Here is a 15,967-nt window from a genome sequence, read left to right as displayed (position 1 = left end):
TTCCACTAGAGTTTATTATTGTCTGCATTCATGGGCTGGTTTTATTCGAAATGTAGCGAACAAAACCTAATATTATTATACAAGTAAACTGGGTCTTTTTTCATAAGGTCTTCTCGTCTGCTATTAACTAGCCATTTCCTGCTCCTAAAACGAAACATTAATCATTAATACACATGTAGTTTGTAAGTGAATCCTGATGATACAGTGTAGTAACTCGATATTATATACCTCTCAGGATCCTTAGGAAACCTAAAAAAGACGGCTGTGGTGTCTTCTTCCTGTTGTTGCTGCAATTTATTGCGCCACAAACGCACCCGCTTGTAAAAACCATTGTAGAAATCAGAATAAACAACCACTATTCGCTTTCACGATCGCGCCGAACTCACAATTTAAGTTACTGGCCACATGGGGCGCTGCTGGCGCGGTAGGCGACAAAATCGAAGCGAAGTGTCGCGACTGTTATGTTAGACTGTGGTAAGTACTCAAGTGTCACTGACAGTGACGAGTGATCGGTTCAATCCGACAAGTCGAAACAAGCCCTGAAATTTTGTATACAGGAGAAATACACCAGAGGAAACACAACGTCAAAATTTTAGCTACTAAGACGCACTGCAAGTATTTTTTTTTAAGAAAGCCAGATAAATGTGAGTTGGATTCGCGCCCTGAGAGTTCTGTACAAACTTAATTATGAGCGCAGATACTTCACTCATCCCTGGAATCGAGGATCTCTGCTATTTTTTTGCCTGTTGTCGACATTAGGTCTCGTGGTAGTGTTCTCGCTTCCCGAGCACGGGATCCCGGGTTCGATTCCCAGCGGGATCAGGGATTTTCACTTGCCTCGAGACGACTGGGAGTTGTGTCGTCTTCATGATCATCATTCATCCCCATTACGCTCGGAGGAAGGCAATGGCAAACCACCTCCACTAGGATCTTGCCTAGTATGCCTGGTGCGGGCTTCCCGCGTCGTCCCCTATGCTCTGTCAAGGAGAATGGGACATCATCAACATCATCGACATCAGTCTAGCAAGACATGGGTTCCAGGAATTCCAACACTTTCGAGAATGACAAAAAAAACTTGTGTGATGTAATTACAAATAAACAATTTTGGGATTTTTTCCTTTACTTATACTGTAAAATGTAACTTAATTTCTTGTACTGTTTTTACTTAATAATGGGGCTGTATTGTATTGTATGTTAACCGGGGACCTAGAAACGTCGGAGAGGCTCCGTCCCCGCCGCAGCCGCAGTGGTCCACAACCCCACGACGACTACCGCAGTGCACTTCACCCTCCCCTCCCCCCCCCCCCCGCCGCCTCACACCGAACCCAGGGTTATTGTGCGGTTCGGCCCCCGGTGGACACCCCCCCCCCCAGGGAACGTCTCATACCAGGCGAGTGTAACCCCTATGTTTGCATGGTAGAGTAATGGTAGTATACACGTACGTGGAGAACTTGTTCGCGCAGCAATCGCCGACATAGTGTAACTGAGGTGGAATAAGGGGAACCAGCCCGCATTCTCCGAGGTAGATGGAAAACCGCCTGAAAACCATCCACAGACTGGCCGGTTCACCGGACCTCGACACAAGTCCGCCGGGTGGATTCGTGCCGGGGACCAGGCGCTCCTTCCCTCGCGGAAAGCCGTGCGTTAGGCCGCACGGCCAACCCATAGTTACTCATGATCTGCCGCAGTCGTCGTCCTGAATCCATTAACAGTCACTGTAAATTTAACTATAACGTTAAATTAATACTTAATTTTGTATAATGTTTCGATACTTTTATTATACTTTCAAAACAAAATCAAAGCATCATTACAGAATTAAACAATACTTACAACAGAAATGGAGCAGATACATGCTCACTGCTCAAAACCAAAACCAGACTGACTTCCTATGCCAATACGGCTACCCCTAGATATATATTCCAAACAATCCCGAACAATTCTCGGCATTGTTTAGAATCAGTTTTTGATTAACTAACAATTAAAATTAACATATAAAAACTGAAAATACATATATAAACGTATGTTTACTCCAGAACAGCAAGTACAGTTCTATGTTGGGTCGTATTTGTGATACTATCCGAGAATAATTTCTCGAATACGTAATTACAATAATGCATTTACATATCCCGTTAATTACTTGAGATTCCCTTCATGGAAAATGTTCCCTTCATTTACAGAGCTTCTATACTTTGAGGTAAATGAAATCAAACAGTTAGTTTTGCAGTTATAATTTTTTCTAGACAAGTTGCATATTTTGTATGCATGTGTAATTCCGAATTCATCTGGAGAATTTATGTTTTAAGTGGGTCTAAATGGGCTGTTCCGTTTCAACTGTGAAACCTGGGTTCTTGCCCCAGTTCATGATTCTACGCCAACAAGAAGCACCTTTTAAGTTTTCAAGGGTGATTTTGAAAAGTGAAGAAACCGCACGACAGTAGCTTGATCTACAATCTTTTATTATGTACAAAAATGGCTCTGAGCACTATGGATCTTAACATCTGTGGTCATCAGTCCCCTAGAACTTATAACTACTTAAACCTAACTAACCTAAGGACATCACACACATCCATGCCCGAGGCAGGATTCGAACCTGCGACCGTATCAGTCGCGCGGTTCCGGACTGAGCGCCTAGAACCGCTAGACCACCGCGGTCGGCTATTATGTACATGATCGGTTTCCGAATACTTTAAGTCCCGTCATCTGGTGTAAGAAAATAAAATCTGTTAATCATCTGAGGTCATCCTCACCCCAGTGTTGTCATGGAATCAAACAACTCACGGCTAATATTTATTATTAACATAGTTTTCGTGTTTGCGTTTCTGGTCGCTCAGCACGGAGGAACGGTTGTTACGGAATTTTTGTCCCTTTTACTCTTCCGATACGGAACCTTTGGTTCCATAACAACAATCGGGTGAGCATAACCTCAGGTGATTAAGTGATTTTATTTTTTACATGAGATGGTGAATCTTCAAGTGTTCCGAAACCGCTGGTGTACGCAATAAAAGATCGTGGATCAAGCAACTGTCCTGCGGTTTCTTCATTTTTCAAAATGGACTTGTACATTGCGCTGCCCCATAAGAACTCTTTGAAGAGTGAGTTTGCGAGTATCAAAATATGTGAGGCAAATGGCCATATCTTTTGTTTGCATTGACTAAGAAGCTTAAGTTTCTACAACGCTAAGGAGCCATAGACCTTAGTATGACATCAATTTCAACTTAATGTGTCCACCCCTTCCTGAGAAAAAGCGGTCTTAACACATGGATAGTCAGATTGTCGGATTACTGTCGTCAAAAAATTTTTTTCGTGTGGTATAATTAGAAATTAACACTTGCGGATTTTTTCCTTCGCTTTTACTGTGAAAGCTTGTTGCTTGCTAAATTTCAATATTGTACGTAAACGAGAACTGAACTCAAACGTTTCAGCTGATCTTCAGTGTGTTTTATCCAGTTCAGCTCCTAATCAATGCATACACCTAGAAATTTTGAATATTCTACCTTAGCTACCGATTTCTGATCGAAGTCTATATTTATTAATGGTGTCATTCCATTTACTGTGTGGAACTGTATATACTGTGTTGTGTCAAAGTTTAATGAGATTGCGTATGATGCTTCAAAAAAGGAAATATGAAATTATTTCCAGATTGCTATACGGTACTGCGACCAAGAAACAGGACAACTTCGGCTGTCGTAGATTTTTACGAGGACACTGACGAAACATCAACTTCTATAGCCAAGAAGCTTAAAGAGAGCATGATTAACACTGGTCTTTCAGGATCGCAACTACAGTAGTTGCTTATGGTGTGGACAACTGTTTCGTCAAAGGGGCTCTGAGCACTATGGGACTTAACAGCTATGCTCATCAGTCCCCTAGAACTACTTAAACCTAACTAACCTAAGGACATCACACAACACCTACTCATCACGAGGCAGAGAAAATCCCTGGCCCCGCCGGGAATCGAACCCGGGAACCCGGGCGCGGGAAGCGAGAACGCTACCGCACGACCACGAGCAGCGGACAACTGTTTCGTCAATTCCGGGAAAAACCAGTCTGTTTTCGTGATGAAAAAAATGTTTGAAGCACCATATGTTATTGTAGGGCATTGTCACAGGCAAATACTGCGAAACATGAACTAAAAATACTGTCATACATTGATGAATCGTTAGTGGTTAAAGTATTTAATGAGGTTTCTTCAAGCACTATGAAGTGAGTGAGCTGAAGAACTTTTTTGAGTTCCTACAGTCAGAGCACTCACACTGCTCCGGCATGTTCCTACACGCTTTTTGACTCTTTTTTTCTGTCATAGATAGATTGATCTAGAACGGGCCATTGTTGAAGTTATATTTTCTAAGGCAGGGTGGAGACAATACTGCCAAACTTATTTGGACAATGGTAGGCCATGAAGAAAACAGTGGACGATGAAGTAACACTCCAGAAATTTACATTTATTTTGTCCACAATGTTATGCATTTATTTAGACAACTATAAAATATATGGAAAGTCATTATACAGGGTGTTAGAAAAAGGTACGGCCAAACTTTCAGGTAACATTCCTCACACACAAATAAAGAAAAGATGTTATGTGGACATGTGTCCGGAAACTCTTAATTTTCATATTAGAGCTCATTTTAATTTCGTCAGTATGTACTGTACTTCCTCGATTCACCGCCATGATTTCATACGGGATACTCTACCTGTGCTGCTAGAACATGTTCCTTTACAAGTACGACACAACATGTGGTTCATGCACGATGGAGCTCCTGCACATTTCAGTCGAAGTGTTCGTACGCTTCTCAACAACAGATTCGGTGACCGATGGATTGGTAGAGGCGGACCAATTCCATGGCCTCCACGCTCTCCTGTCCTCAACCCTCTTGACTTTCATTTATGGGGGCATTTGAAAGCTCTTGTCTACGCAACCCCGGTACCAAATGTAGAGACTCTTCGTGCTCGTATTGTGGACGGCTGTGACACAATACGCCATTCTCCAGGGCTGCATCAGCGCATCAGGGATTCCATGCGACGGAGGGTGGATGCATGTATCCTCGCTAACGGAGGACATTTTGAACATTTCCTGTAACAAAGTGTTTGAAGTCACGCTGGTACGTTCTGTTGCTGTGTGTTTCCATTCCATAATTAATGTGATTTGAAGAGAAGTAATAAAATGAGCTCTAACATGGAAAGTAAGCGTTTCCGGACACATGTCCACATAACATATTTTTCTTCTTTGTGTATGAGGAATGTTTCCTGAAAGTTTGGCCGTACCTTTTTGTAACACCCTGTATACAGATAACTGAAATGTGTTCTGTATTCCTGAAGTTGCATACAGAAATTCTTAATAGGCAAAGCAATAATTTCTTCGCATTTAACGTATTACAAGGGATGAAAAAATGTCCACAATATGGACAAGCAAAATTCGTCAGAGATGCCCAACGAGCCTATACTAGGATTCTGGAATATCTAGAAAAATGGTCTGGCGTCTGTGAAGAATCAATTTTCAAGCTTTTCTCTCAATTAAATCTTGAAGAGTCCCTTAAAATGGAGAACATAACGAAACTGACTTACAGACTATTTCAACATACTTATAGAGGGAGATGAACTATTTTCTTAAATATGTGCACTGAATGACGTCTTGCCAATCATTAAGAACTTACCAGATTCAGACATTTCAAACAAATGGGTGATATGTTTTTGAGAGACGCAAAGCATGTAATTTGCTGAAAGTTGTTCAACATGTGCTAGCTAACAATACCACCGTCCATTGCGTTTGAAGAGCGGATTTTCAGTGTGTTGCTAAATATCTGGAGCAATGAAAGAAACAGGCTGAAAGTGGAAATGGGGAAAACGGAACTATTTGTAAATTCTAACTGTCGTATGAAACGTGCTGAATTTGCTAAATCTGTCAAATCCGACAACGGGAAAAAACTTGTTAAAGGTGTGAAACTAGAAGGGAAGTATAATTTCAAAATATAACTAGCAAAGAAACTGGAGGCCCGCAGAAATGGCTGAATTTGCAGTACTAACAGTGAGTACAGTGTTAAATAAATGCATACTTCCTGTTGTTGCAGATATAATGTATGTATTGCGTAATGTGTTGTGAATAAAAATAATAACAGTAATATAATAATAATAGTAATCCGTTTTTAAGTTGTCCGGTTTCGGCTCCAGTTAAAGTTGACAACCGTGATCAAAATGAGTTTTCAGAAAGTTTAAGAAAGTGAAAAAACCTACCTGGTAGTAAACATCGCCATTTATTAATTTAATGTATATCGCATGCCTCAGGGCAAGTTTTGAAACAATAACATTAACAGAATAAAATTAAACAAATGACAAGGAGTTTGTTTACATGGGTACTAGTTATGTTTATTATGAATTTCTTCAATATCTGCCCACAATGTCGAACACAAACCCGATAAAAAAAAACTGTCTTGAGGGTTTCTACTGCTTTTTGCATATTGGGTACACGAGCTGTCTGATATCATTATAGGGTTACTTCAAAAGCTGATAGCACATCTACAAGATCTCTTGGTCTATACTTTTATGTACCATTTTCTCAAAATCTAGTTGTGTATCGAAATTAGGAAATGGGTCTTGCAGCTGAAGTAACAAAGTGAAAGACAGTTGGTTATCGTCTTTAGCTTTGAACAGCCTTTAGTTTTTGGACAAATGACCATTCTAAGGAGTAATTTTAATAATCCTGGACGTCAGTTTCAATATTATACAAGAATGTGTCTGAAGGAAGATACGTGTCCACTTCGTAATCTCGTGATGTAATGTCCTGCAGAATTCAGCAGCCGGTTCAACCATTCAGTTGTGTTCCTTTGTTGGCCTTTGATTCTGGCCTTATAGTCAAATAAAGTAAAATAGCCTGAGTTTCGAAAGCGTTACTCATTTTCTATTGCTGATTTATTTTTCCAACGAATGACACCTCTTAAAATAAATTTTAAAATAGCTGTTTTTGTTTCGCCTCGAAGTTTGGGAAATATCCACTATAATTCTTCAGAATGTCTTACGAGTGCGATCTGCCATTCATCTTCATTTGCATCTAAATGCTCAACTTCTCGTCGCCCAAGAGTACTGTGAATTGCAACATCAGATTCGAAAAACCTTTCCGCGCAATTACCTTCACCAACAAGAAGATCTTGAATGTGCCCTTCCCGAAACCTTATCTGAGTGCGCCAGTCATTATTCCGTTTTGTCGCCATTTCCATTATCGATTTTGAAAATATAATGTCAGGAATAACGTTTGTTTACTAAAATTCGGTTTCTTCTCCTCATTTTTCACGTAATCCTGTGATGCCGCTTCCCTACAAAACAGTTTGTTTTAATGTAAATTTTTTTCAGCTGACGGTCGATAAATGTGAGATTCATTTTCCACCGTACCCGCTCTAGCACACGATCCTCTTAATAAGATTTCCTGTGCTTTTCATGAAAACCAACAAAGTTCAAAGACAACATGTTTACCATCCTTTCTCGTCTTAAATCTTTCAATAAACGTTTATATGCATTTTCCTTTACCGTGTCAGATCTTCCACAGCCATAAGACTGTCATCACAAATAAAACATTCAGACGTAGCGCTGAATTCTACTCGCGAAAGTAACTAAATAGTGGTCACCTGAGGATCGACGCCTCCCCTGCTGCCATGCCACTTAGCAGTGGTAAATGACTCATCAGAAAACACAACTTTTCGATAGCTGAGCAACAAAATCCAAATTGTAATGACAAATAACTGGAACAATGAGACTGAACAGTGGAAAAAATTGAATGTCGTCACGTTGAACACGGAAAAATGACTCTTATCAACATGTTCTGTCGTTGCGTACTGCTACGCTCGAACCGTGCACGTAATTTGTCCCAAATTTCACTTGCATGAGTGCATGTTTAAACGAGTTTGGCTACTGACTTCCCTAGCGCACTTGCTAATAAACTAGCCACTTTTGCATCGTCTTTCATCCACTGGTGATGTGCCGTCCTTTTTTTGGCGATTGCATCTTCTCCCCCTTCAGGACACATGTACATACCTGCAAAAGGCAAAGGTCCCGAGTTCAAATCTCGGTCCAGTACACAGTTTTTATCTGCCAGGAAGTTTCATATCACAGCACACTCCGCTGCAGAGTGAAAATCTCATTATGTTGTGCTGTGTTTATCCCATTGCTTGTAGCAGCAGTTGTGTGCCCAGCGAAACTTGAGCCACTTTGAGCTGCCTGCAGTCAGTGTTGCAACAACAGGCACATTATGTCAGTTTCAGCAAAATCTTGAACTTCATGAGCTTCAGTTACTTCAAAGAGCATCATGATTCATCCGGTGTGTTAGGCACTACTCCAGCCATTCCTCCTGTTGTGCATCAAAAGAATGGAAGGGTGGAGGTGGTGGCACCTGGCTGATTGCATTCTGTGCTTCAGTCATTACAGTTGGCTGAGTTTGTTGTGCGTACATCCATCTGCCAATAGCAGTAAGCAACGAGATAATGTCTTGGCTCTGAAACTGAATAAGTGCAGGGAGTGATTGAGTTCTAGAAGTTGGCATTGCATACACAAGTGCAAGACGTTTGAAGTAGGTGCGGGTTCCACACATAAAAAAATTATGAAAAAAAAAATCCAGTTTGCCAGACATTGCTAACTCAAGCACCAGATATGGCACCAATATATGAAAAAATCAGACTTGTTGCCAGTTGAACAGAAAAAACAACTGATGCCAGTTAATGTCTGTTGTGTTGGTAGTGGAGATGGCCAATAAGCACAGTCAAACATCTACAAAAAGAAAACACAGTAATAAATTTATTTACACTATGTATACCCAATAATTGAGTTATACATATCTTTGTATAGCTATAGTTTCTGCTGTGATGCTGAGTTCTATATAAAGAGAGGAAAGTTCTTGATTGTAATAAATAGTCCTCCATGCCCATGCTGATAAGTTTATATAAGCACTAACCAATCTGGGGCCAAGCTCAGGATGTGGTTGCTTAAAAAGAATCGCTGGCCAATCAACGTTGCATGCAGTGAGGATATTACATAAAGATAGCACAATGCTGCTAAACATTACTAATATTCTGAGACTTACAAAAGTGTATCAGGTTTCAAGATTATTTGTTACAGTCCAAGAACATTACTCTCTTTGTACATAACTCACCTCACAGAAGGATCTACAGCTATACAAAAATATGTACAACTCAATTATTAAGTGTACACAGTGTAAATAAAGTTAGTAAAGTGTTACTTTTTTTTAGATATCTGATTGCATTTATTCATCACTTCTGATACCAGCACTACAATTTTATATGTACACTACATTAAAATTGCTATACCACGAAGATGACGTGCTACAGACACGAAATTTAGGAAGAAGATGCTGAGATATGCAAATGATTAGCTTTTCAGAGCATTCACACATGGTTGGCGCCAGTGGCAACACCTACAACTTGCTGACATGAGGAACATTTCCTACCAATTTCTCATACACAAGTAGCAATTGACCGGCGTTGCCTGGTGAAATGTTGTTGTGATGTCTCGTGTAAGGAGGAGAAATGCATACCATCACGTTTCTGACTTTGACAAAGGTCGGATTGTAGCCTATCGCGATTGTGGTTTATCATATCGCGACATTGCTGCTCGCGTTGGTTGAGATCCAATGACTGTTAGCAGAATATGGAATCGGTGGGTTCAGGAGGGTAATCCGGAATGCCGTGCTGGAACTCAAAGGCCTCATATCACTAGCAGTCGAGATGACAGGCATCTTATCTGCATGGCTGCAATGGATGGTGCAGCCATGTCTCGATCCCCGAGTCAACAGATGGGGATGTTTGCGAGACAACAACCATCCGCACGAACAGTTCGACGACGTTTGCAGCAGCATGGACTATCATCTCAGAGACCATGGCTGCGGTTACCCTCGATGCTGCATCACAGATAGGAGCACCTGCGATGGTGCACTCAACGACAAAACTGGGTGCACAAATGGCAAAACGTCATTTTTTCGGATGAATCCAGGATTTTGTTCACAGCACCTCCGTGTTTGGTAACATCGCGGTGAACGCACATTGGAAGCGTGTACTCATCTTTGCCATACTGCCGCATCACCCGGGATGATGGTATGGGGTGCCATTGGTTACATGTCTCAGTCACCTCTTGTTCGCATTCACGGAACTTTGAACAGTGGACATTGCATTACAGATGTGTTATGACCTTTGGCTCTACCCTTCATTCGATCCCTGTGAAACCCTACATTTCAGCAGGATAATGTGCAACCACATGTTGCAGGACCTGTACAGGCCTTTCTGGATACAGAAAATATTCGACTGCTGCCCTGGCTAGCAGCTTTTCCAGATCTCTCACCAATTGAAAATGTCTGGTCAATGGTGGCCAAGCAACTAGCCCATCACAATACGCCAATCACTACTCTTGATGAACTGTGGTATTGTGTTGAAGCTGCATGGGCAGCTGTACGTGTACACACCATCCAAGCTCTGTTTGACTCAATGCCCAGACGTATCAAGGCTGTTATTATGGCCAGAGGTGGTTGTTCTGGGTACTGATTTCTCAGGATCTATGCACCCAAATTGCGTGAAAATGTAATCATATGTCAGTTCTAGTATAATATATTTGTCCAATGAATAACCGTTTACCATCTGCATTTCTTCTTGGTGTAGCAATTTTAATGGCCAGTAGTGTATATGACCTGAAAAATGAAGGAAACATATTCCCCACTTGTGCTACCTCTCACCTAGCATCTGTATTTCAGGAAACTTTTGATTCAAGTTGACTGTTAATGCCCCACTAAGAAAAATGTTTTATTGCAACTGATGCTGAAATTTGTTTAATGAATTCTCTGTTTTCAATGGTGAATTTCTTAATGATTTATTTTGTCAACTGGTAACATATATTTAACACTTCTCATTCTTAACCTACTTTACTCTTAATTATAGATCTGGTGATGTCAGTAACTGAAAAGACATAATAAACAAAAATACATCAAGGCACCTAGATGCCTTTATTCTAAAAATCCACAATGATCACTCACTCAATTAGAAAATTCATTTCCTTTATTAATTTCTCATATGTCATTCCCTTTCTCCATAAATGGCTGTGCTGCAGTGGATACACCAATTCCTATCCGATAAATGAAGTTAAGCACCATCTGGCATGGTTGGCACATGAATGGATGACCATCTGGGTCACCATGCACTATTGACATACCGAGTTGCATTCAGCCTCGTGATGCCAATTAAGGAGCTACTTGACTGAATAGTAACACTACCAGGTCAGGTCACAAATGCTGATAACAGTTGGAAGAGCAGTGAGCTGACACCTCCCCCAACCCCCACCTCACCCTCCACCCTCAGGATGCCTGTCAGCTCAAGATGACTTGGTGGTCCATCAGTAATATTGGGCCCTTGTGAGACCTGTTCAGACAGAGAGTTTATTCCCTTTCTCAGGTGAATAACATCTCTCTCATAAAAGCTGCCTTCTGACAGTGAATCTCTATTATTTCCAATTTCGTGTTACTGGGAGACTAACCGATGTTACTGGAATATCTCTGCATAAAAAATGAGCATGTGTTGTACTAAAGCAGGCTTATGAAGAAAGCTTTATAGTGCAGAATAAGGCATATTAAAAGTGATTATTATGATTATTTACTTAAATGTAAATTTGTTTGTAAGAGCACACAGTTGTTAATGACAAGTTGGACTGGAAGAAATAAATGAAAAAATTATGGAGTGTGAATATTCCCAAAAACCCATTTCATGTGAATTAGGGAAACCAGCTCATTAGCTCCCAGCTGCAGAGAAAGACAAAAATTAAAACCCCTAGCTGAAGTGGCCTTGGACTGCAGACACTATCTCTTGCTTTGCTGGTGTCCCAGTATGTGGCCATCTATTGAATTATCTCAAATGAAAGTAAAATAAGTGCCTGCTTATAATACATGCAGCATCACATGAACAATGCTGTGAACACACATCTGTATGTGACATTTTTAAACTTCAGCAAGAGGCTTGATATTGCTCACAGTGAACATACAAACCCAACTGAGACATTGTGGATGTAATGCATTTTGTTAACCACATACCTTTTCTAAGTATGGAATACTCCTTTCCCACACAAATAGTATAAAAGAGCCTTTACTCATTTGTAGGGATGCTCACCTTATTTTGTTGCAGTTTACTCTTTTCCTGGCAGTGCTTAACATTTAAACATAAGTGCTGTTTTCATTTACTACATTTACACGTCACATAAATTCAGTGGAATGACTAGAGTATGGAGGCCAGGGCATGTGGCCTGCATACTATTACCATTGGGTTGTAGTTTTGTGACAGGAGAAAACAATGAGGGAGAGGTGTAGAAAAGGGAGGGTGGAAGGATGGAGTTGGAGGGGAAAGTAGTAATAGTAAGGAATGGATTGGAGGGCACTAAAATGAACAGACAGCAGAGATGTATGAAAAGGTTCATGAGGAGATTCAGATTGGACTGCGTTGTGCAATAGTTCCAGAGCAGCTACCTTTCCTTAGTACAGAGACATTTGTTTCTTGTTCTCATCTACTAGATAAAGACACATTCATAAGGCCAAGTATGCCAAAGCAACTAAACTCTAAAGATTAAATTTGGCATTTGTTGTTTTGTTTATTATGGCTTTGCAGTGGCAGGAAACAAGACAACAAAAAAGGAATCCCATTATTGTTGCAAGCAATGTGCCCAGGTGTTGTTCCCTGTTTTTGATTATATCATACAAAAAAGATTGTTGAGATATCTACTGTTTATTTCATTACAAAGCTGTTTTGATACCAATAAACAAATAAACAGTCTCACTGAGGATTATACAAGCAAGGTGTGGGGAGGCATTGGCATGTGGGAATAGGGGATGGGAGGGGGTGGGCAAAAAGTCGAAATTTGTTCTGGTGTAACCAGTGCTGATGCATGCGGGAAGAAGGGTGGGGAGGGGTGTGGCTGCAGCACTCTCTCTAGCATAAAAAAATAAATAAATAAAAAAAAAATGCATACTATGTCATTAAACTTATTTAAAAAATGGAAACTAGAAAGTGTACTTGAAAGTGTTGCAGTAACCTCTAGCTACTCCATATGCACAATAATGGTAATAAAGAAGGAGGGTAAAACATAGCTACATGTACTTCCCAAAGGATTCACTACATCAGACATGGAAGAAGGTGCAGAAAATCTTATATTTAAGCTTCATATTCAAACTACTCTTTCCTTACTACACCATATTTGTTCACAGTGGAGCCCCCATCACTGCTGTTGCCCCCTTCTGTCCTGCACCATCTATGCAGGTAGAGGCCAACCTATTTATTGTGCACTCTACACCCTTCATTTTTGCTGTGGCTACTATTTACCTTAGTTTCACCAGTGCATATACCCACTGTGCATTAATATTCCTTAATCAAATAAACTGATCATTGTTATTTGGATGTAATGTCTTGGATATCTCAATGTTTGGAACCAATCTATTCTGTTTGATTAGCTCTGGACTTTGATATGCATAACCTAAATTGCCCTTGGCATGAGCCCAACTCATGGTTGCAGACTGACATCGCTGCGTGCTGGGGCATTCAGTGGGCTTCCGCGTCTGTCACTGCTGGACCTGGAGAACAACTGGCTAGAGAGTGTGGAGACAGGTGCACTGTCTGACTTGCCGCAGCTGCGAGCTGTGCGCTTGGCGCACAACCGCTTGCAGCAGTTGCCACGTGCTGCCATGGCCGACCTCCCACAGCTGCGTTCAGCTGAGCTGCAGGAGAACTCCCTCTCTGACATAGCTGGTAAGTCTGTGTTAAGTGTGTGTCAGGTAAAAGGTGCCACTTACCCACACATGGCAACCCTTAGATATTGAGGGAGAGCCATCATTGGATGCCACAGTCACCATGGGACACTTATGTACCAAATGACTCTCACAGAGGACCATTACTTTGTAAATACAAAAGTATGAGGACTAGTCATACAGTTTTAATCAGCACCTCAGAAAAAAAATCAAGCTGCAATCATTAAATTGGCAGACGGTATAAGTCCTCCTCTACATGTTCACACTTCAGTGCAAGGTATTCTTCCCAACAATGAATGACTTGCTACAGACCTTGATTGTAGAAGACTGCATTTTGGCAGTTCAGGAAATGTTCTGCCTCAACAATCATCTCATCTTCTCTCTGGAAATGCCTGCCATGCACTGGTTTCTTCATCCAAGGAAAGACAAAGAAGTCATGGATGCTATGTCAGGAGAATATGCAGTGAGACAAAATTTGATAGCCCAAAGAAGCAGTATGTATTATGTGTCTTTTGCAAAATGAGCTAGAGAGTTATCGTGAGCAAAAATGCTTGACAGGCTCCCACAAGCTCAATACAAGGTTTTGATAGCATGCTCTTGTGACAGTTTTTCCCTCATTAGCATAATCTGTTAGCACCACATTGTGACAGTTTCAAAAAAGGCACTGCATCACCTTGTTTGATGATGATTTGGTCCTCGTCTTTTTTGGTGGTCACACAATCTGATTGCCTGCTTTGCTCCTTTTGTTTCAGGTCATAGTGATACACCCAGCACTTATCTGTGGTGATTAGGTGGCTAAATACATCATCTGGAATTCCCTGACATAGATCCAACACTTCTGCTGCTCATTTCCGTTGCTACCTCAGTTTTCCACTACTTTTAAAATGGGTGTCAAACTATTTGAATGAGCATGAGCAGTTCCATAACCCAGTAGGCAGTGACCTTATCATATTCGAAATGTTATGTGATATGTTGAATACAAATCCATCTTAAGTCCACTTTTTTCACTATCATATTGACTGTGATACCCCAATCTTCAAGCACCAGGGCCTCCAGCCCTCTTGCGATTCCCGGTTCTTCACAGACATGATCTGCTACTCTACTTATTTCTTCATCATTAAGACTTGTCTGATCACACTGGAAGTGTCTGTGCCAGCTAACTACTACGGCATATGAGGATACATGTTGCTGTACCTGTCCACCAACTCAGCATGGGTTGTTACACTGTTGTTTCCCTTCAAATGCACAAAACGAATTTGCACAGGATACACCACTTTATCAATGGGCTGTGCCATATTGCTTTGGCTCCTCCAGTGGCATCCTATGGTGCCTTGGCACAGAGATTTCAGTGTGTACCAGAAAATTGCAAACATGTAATTGCAAAAGCACTCTATTTTTTTGAGGTGCAAAGCTTTAAGACTAACCTTCAGTGTAGTCACATTTCTGCAAGCAGACTTACAAGGAGCAGTAGGATCCTGCAACCCACGAAATTCGATGAGGTTAGTATACTGGTTGGCGATTACACAAAAGCAACTCCTGTGAAAGTTGTATGTCACTATGCACCCATTTTCCATAATGATCATGACACAGCTGTGATCAAGGACCAGGGAGAATTATCAGACCACTTGAAAACAAGAAAATTTTGTTATGTATATCAAGTCCATAACTTAACAGTTGCCAAGAAATTGAAGAACAAATTATTTTGATGCACTGCACATATATTAGTGGAGAAAATCCTTACCAACAGGGGCAGTGTCTAAGTGATACAGCACTTGCGTTCAGATCACAGTCGACATTTGAATATGTAAGTTAGAATCGCACATCTTGCTGTGATTCCTACTCTTTTGCAAGAGATTTACAGCTGTATCATACATTTATTTATTGGTATTTTAAATAAAATAAAATTTAAAGAAAGAAGATCCACATACATGCCTATAAACTTTGATGACACTTCTTTAACACACAGTAAAAACTGGTGATTCTAGAGTTTTTCTTTGTCCACAATAAAATATATTTAATTTTAAATAGCAATACCAGTGTAGTATAAAATCAATTTTTTCAACCTCTTGCAAAGGAGTAAACAACATAGTAAGATGTGCAGTCCAAACCCATACACACACACGGAACTTGTGTGTGATCCAGAGATAAGTCTTTGCCATCATTCCATTTATTGAGGGCATTCCTTCACAAGTATGTTTGCAA

General features: G+C 40.7%; 1 protein-coding gene across 1 annotated transcript in view; it reads left to right on the top strand.

The window, feature by feature from the left end:
• Positions 1 to 15,967, top strand: part of LOC124775156 (protein artichoke) — a gene marked incomplete at its 5' end in the record, with an annotated part of 177,926 nt that overhangs the window by 138,741 nt on the left and 23,218 nt on the right. The window contains one exon of the mRNA XM_047249996.1: positions 13,534 to 13,766. Within this exon, the coding sequence (XP_047105952.1) occupies positions 13,534 to 13,766 (233 nt within the window). The remainder of the gene's footprint in view (positions 1 to 13,533; positions 13,767 to 15,967) is intronic.

The sequence above is a fragment of the Schistocerca piceifrons genome, chromosome 2, assembly GCF_021461385.2.
Source record: "Schistocerca piceifrons isolate TAMUIC-IGC-003096 chromosome 2, iqSchPice1.1, whole genome shotgun sequence".
NCBI lineage: Eukaryota > Metazoa > Arthropoda > Insecta > Orthoptera > Acrididae > Schistocerca > Schistocerca piceifrons.
Note: the sequence above shows the minus strand (reverse complement) of the source record. Positions and strands in the feature narration are given on the sequence as shown.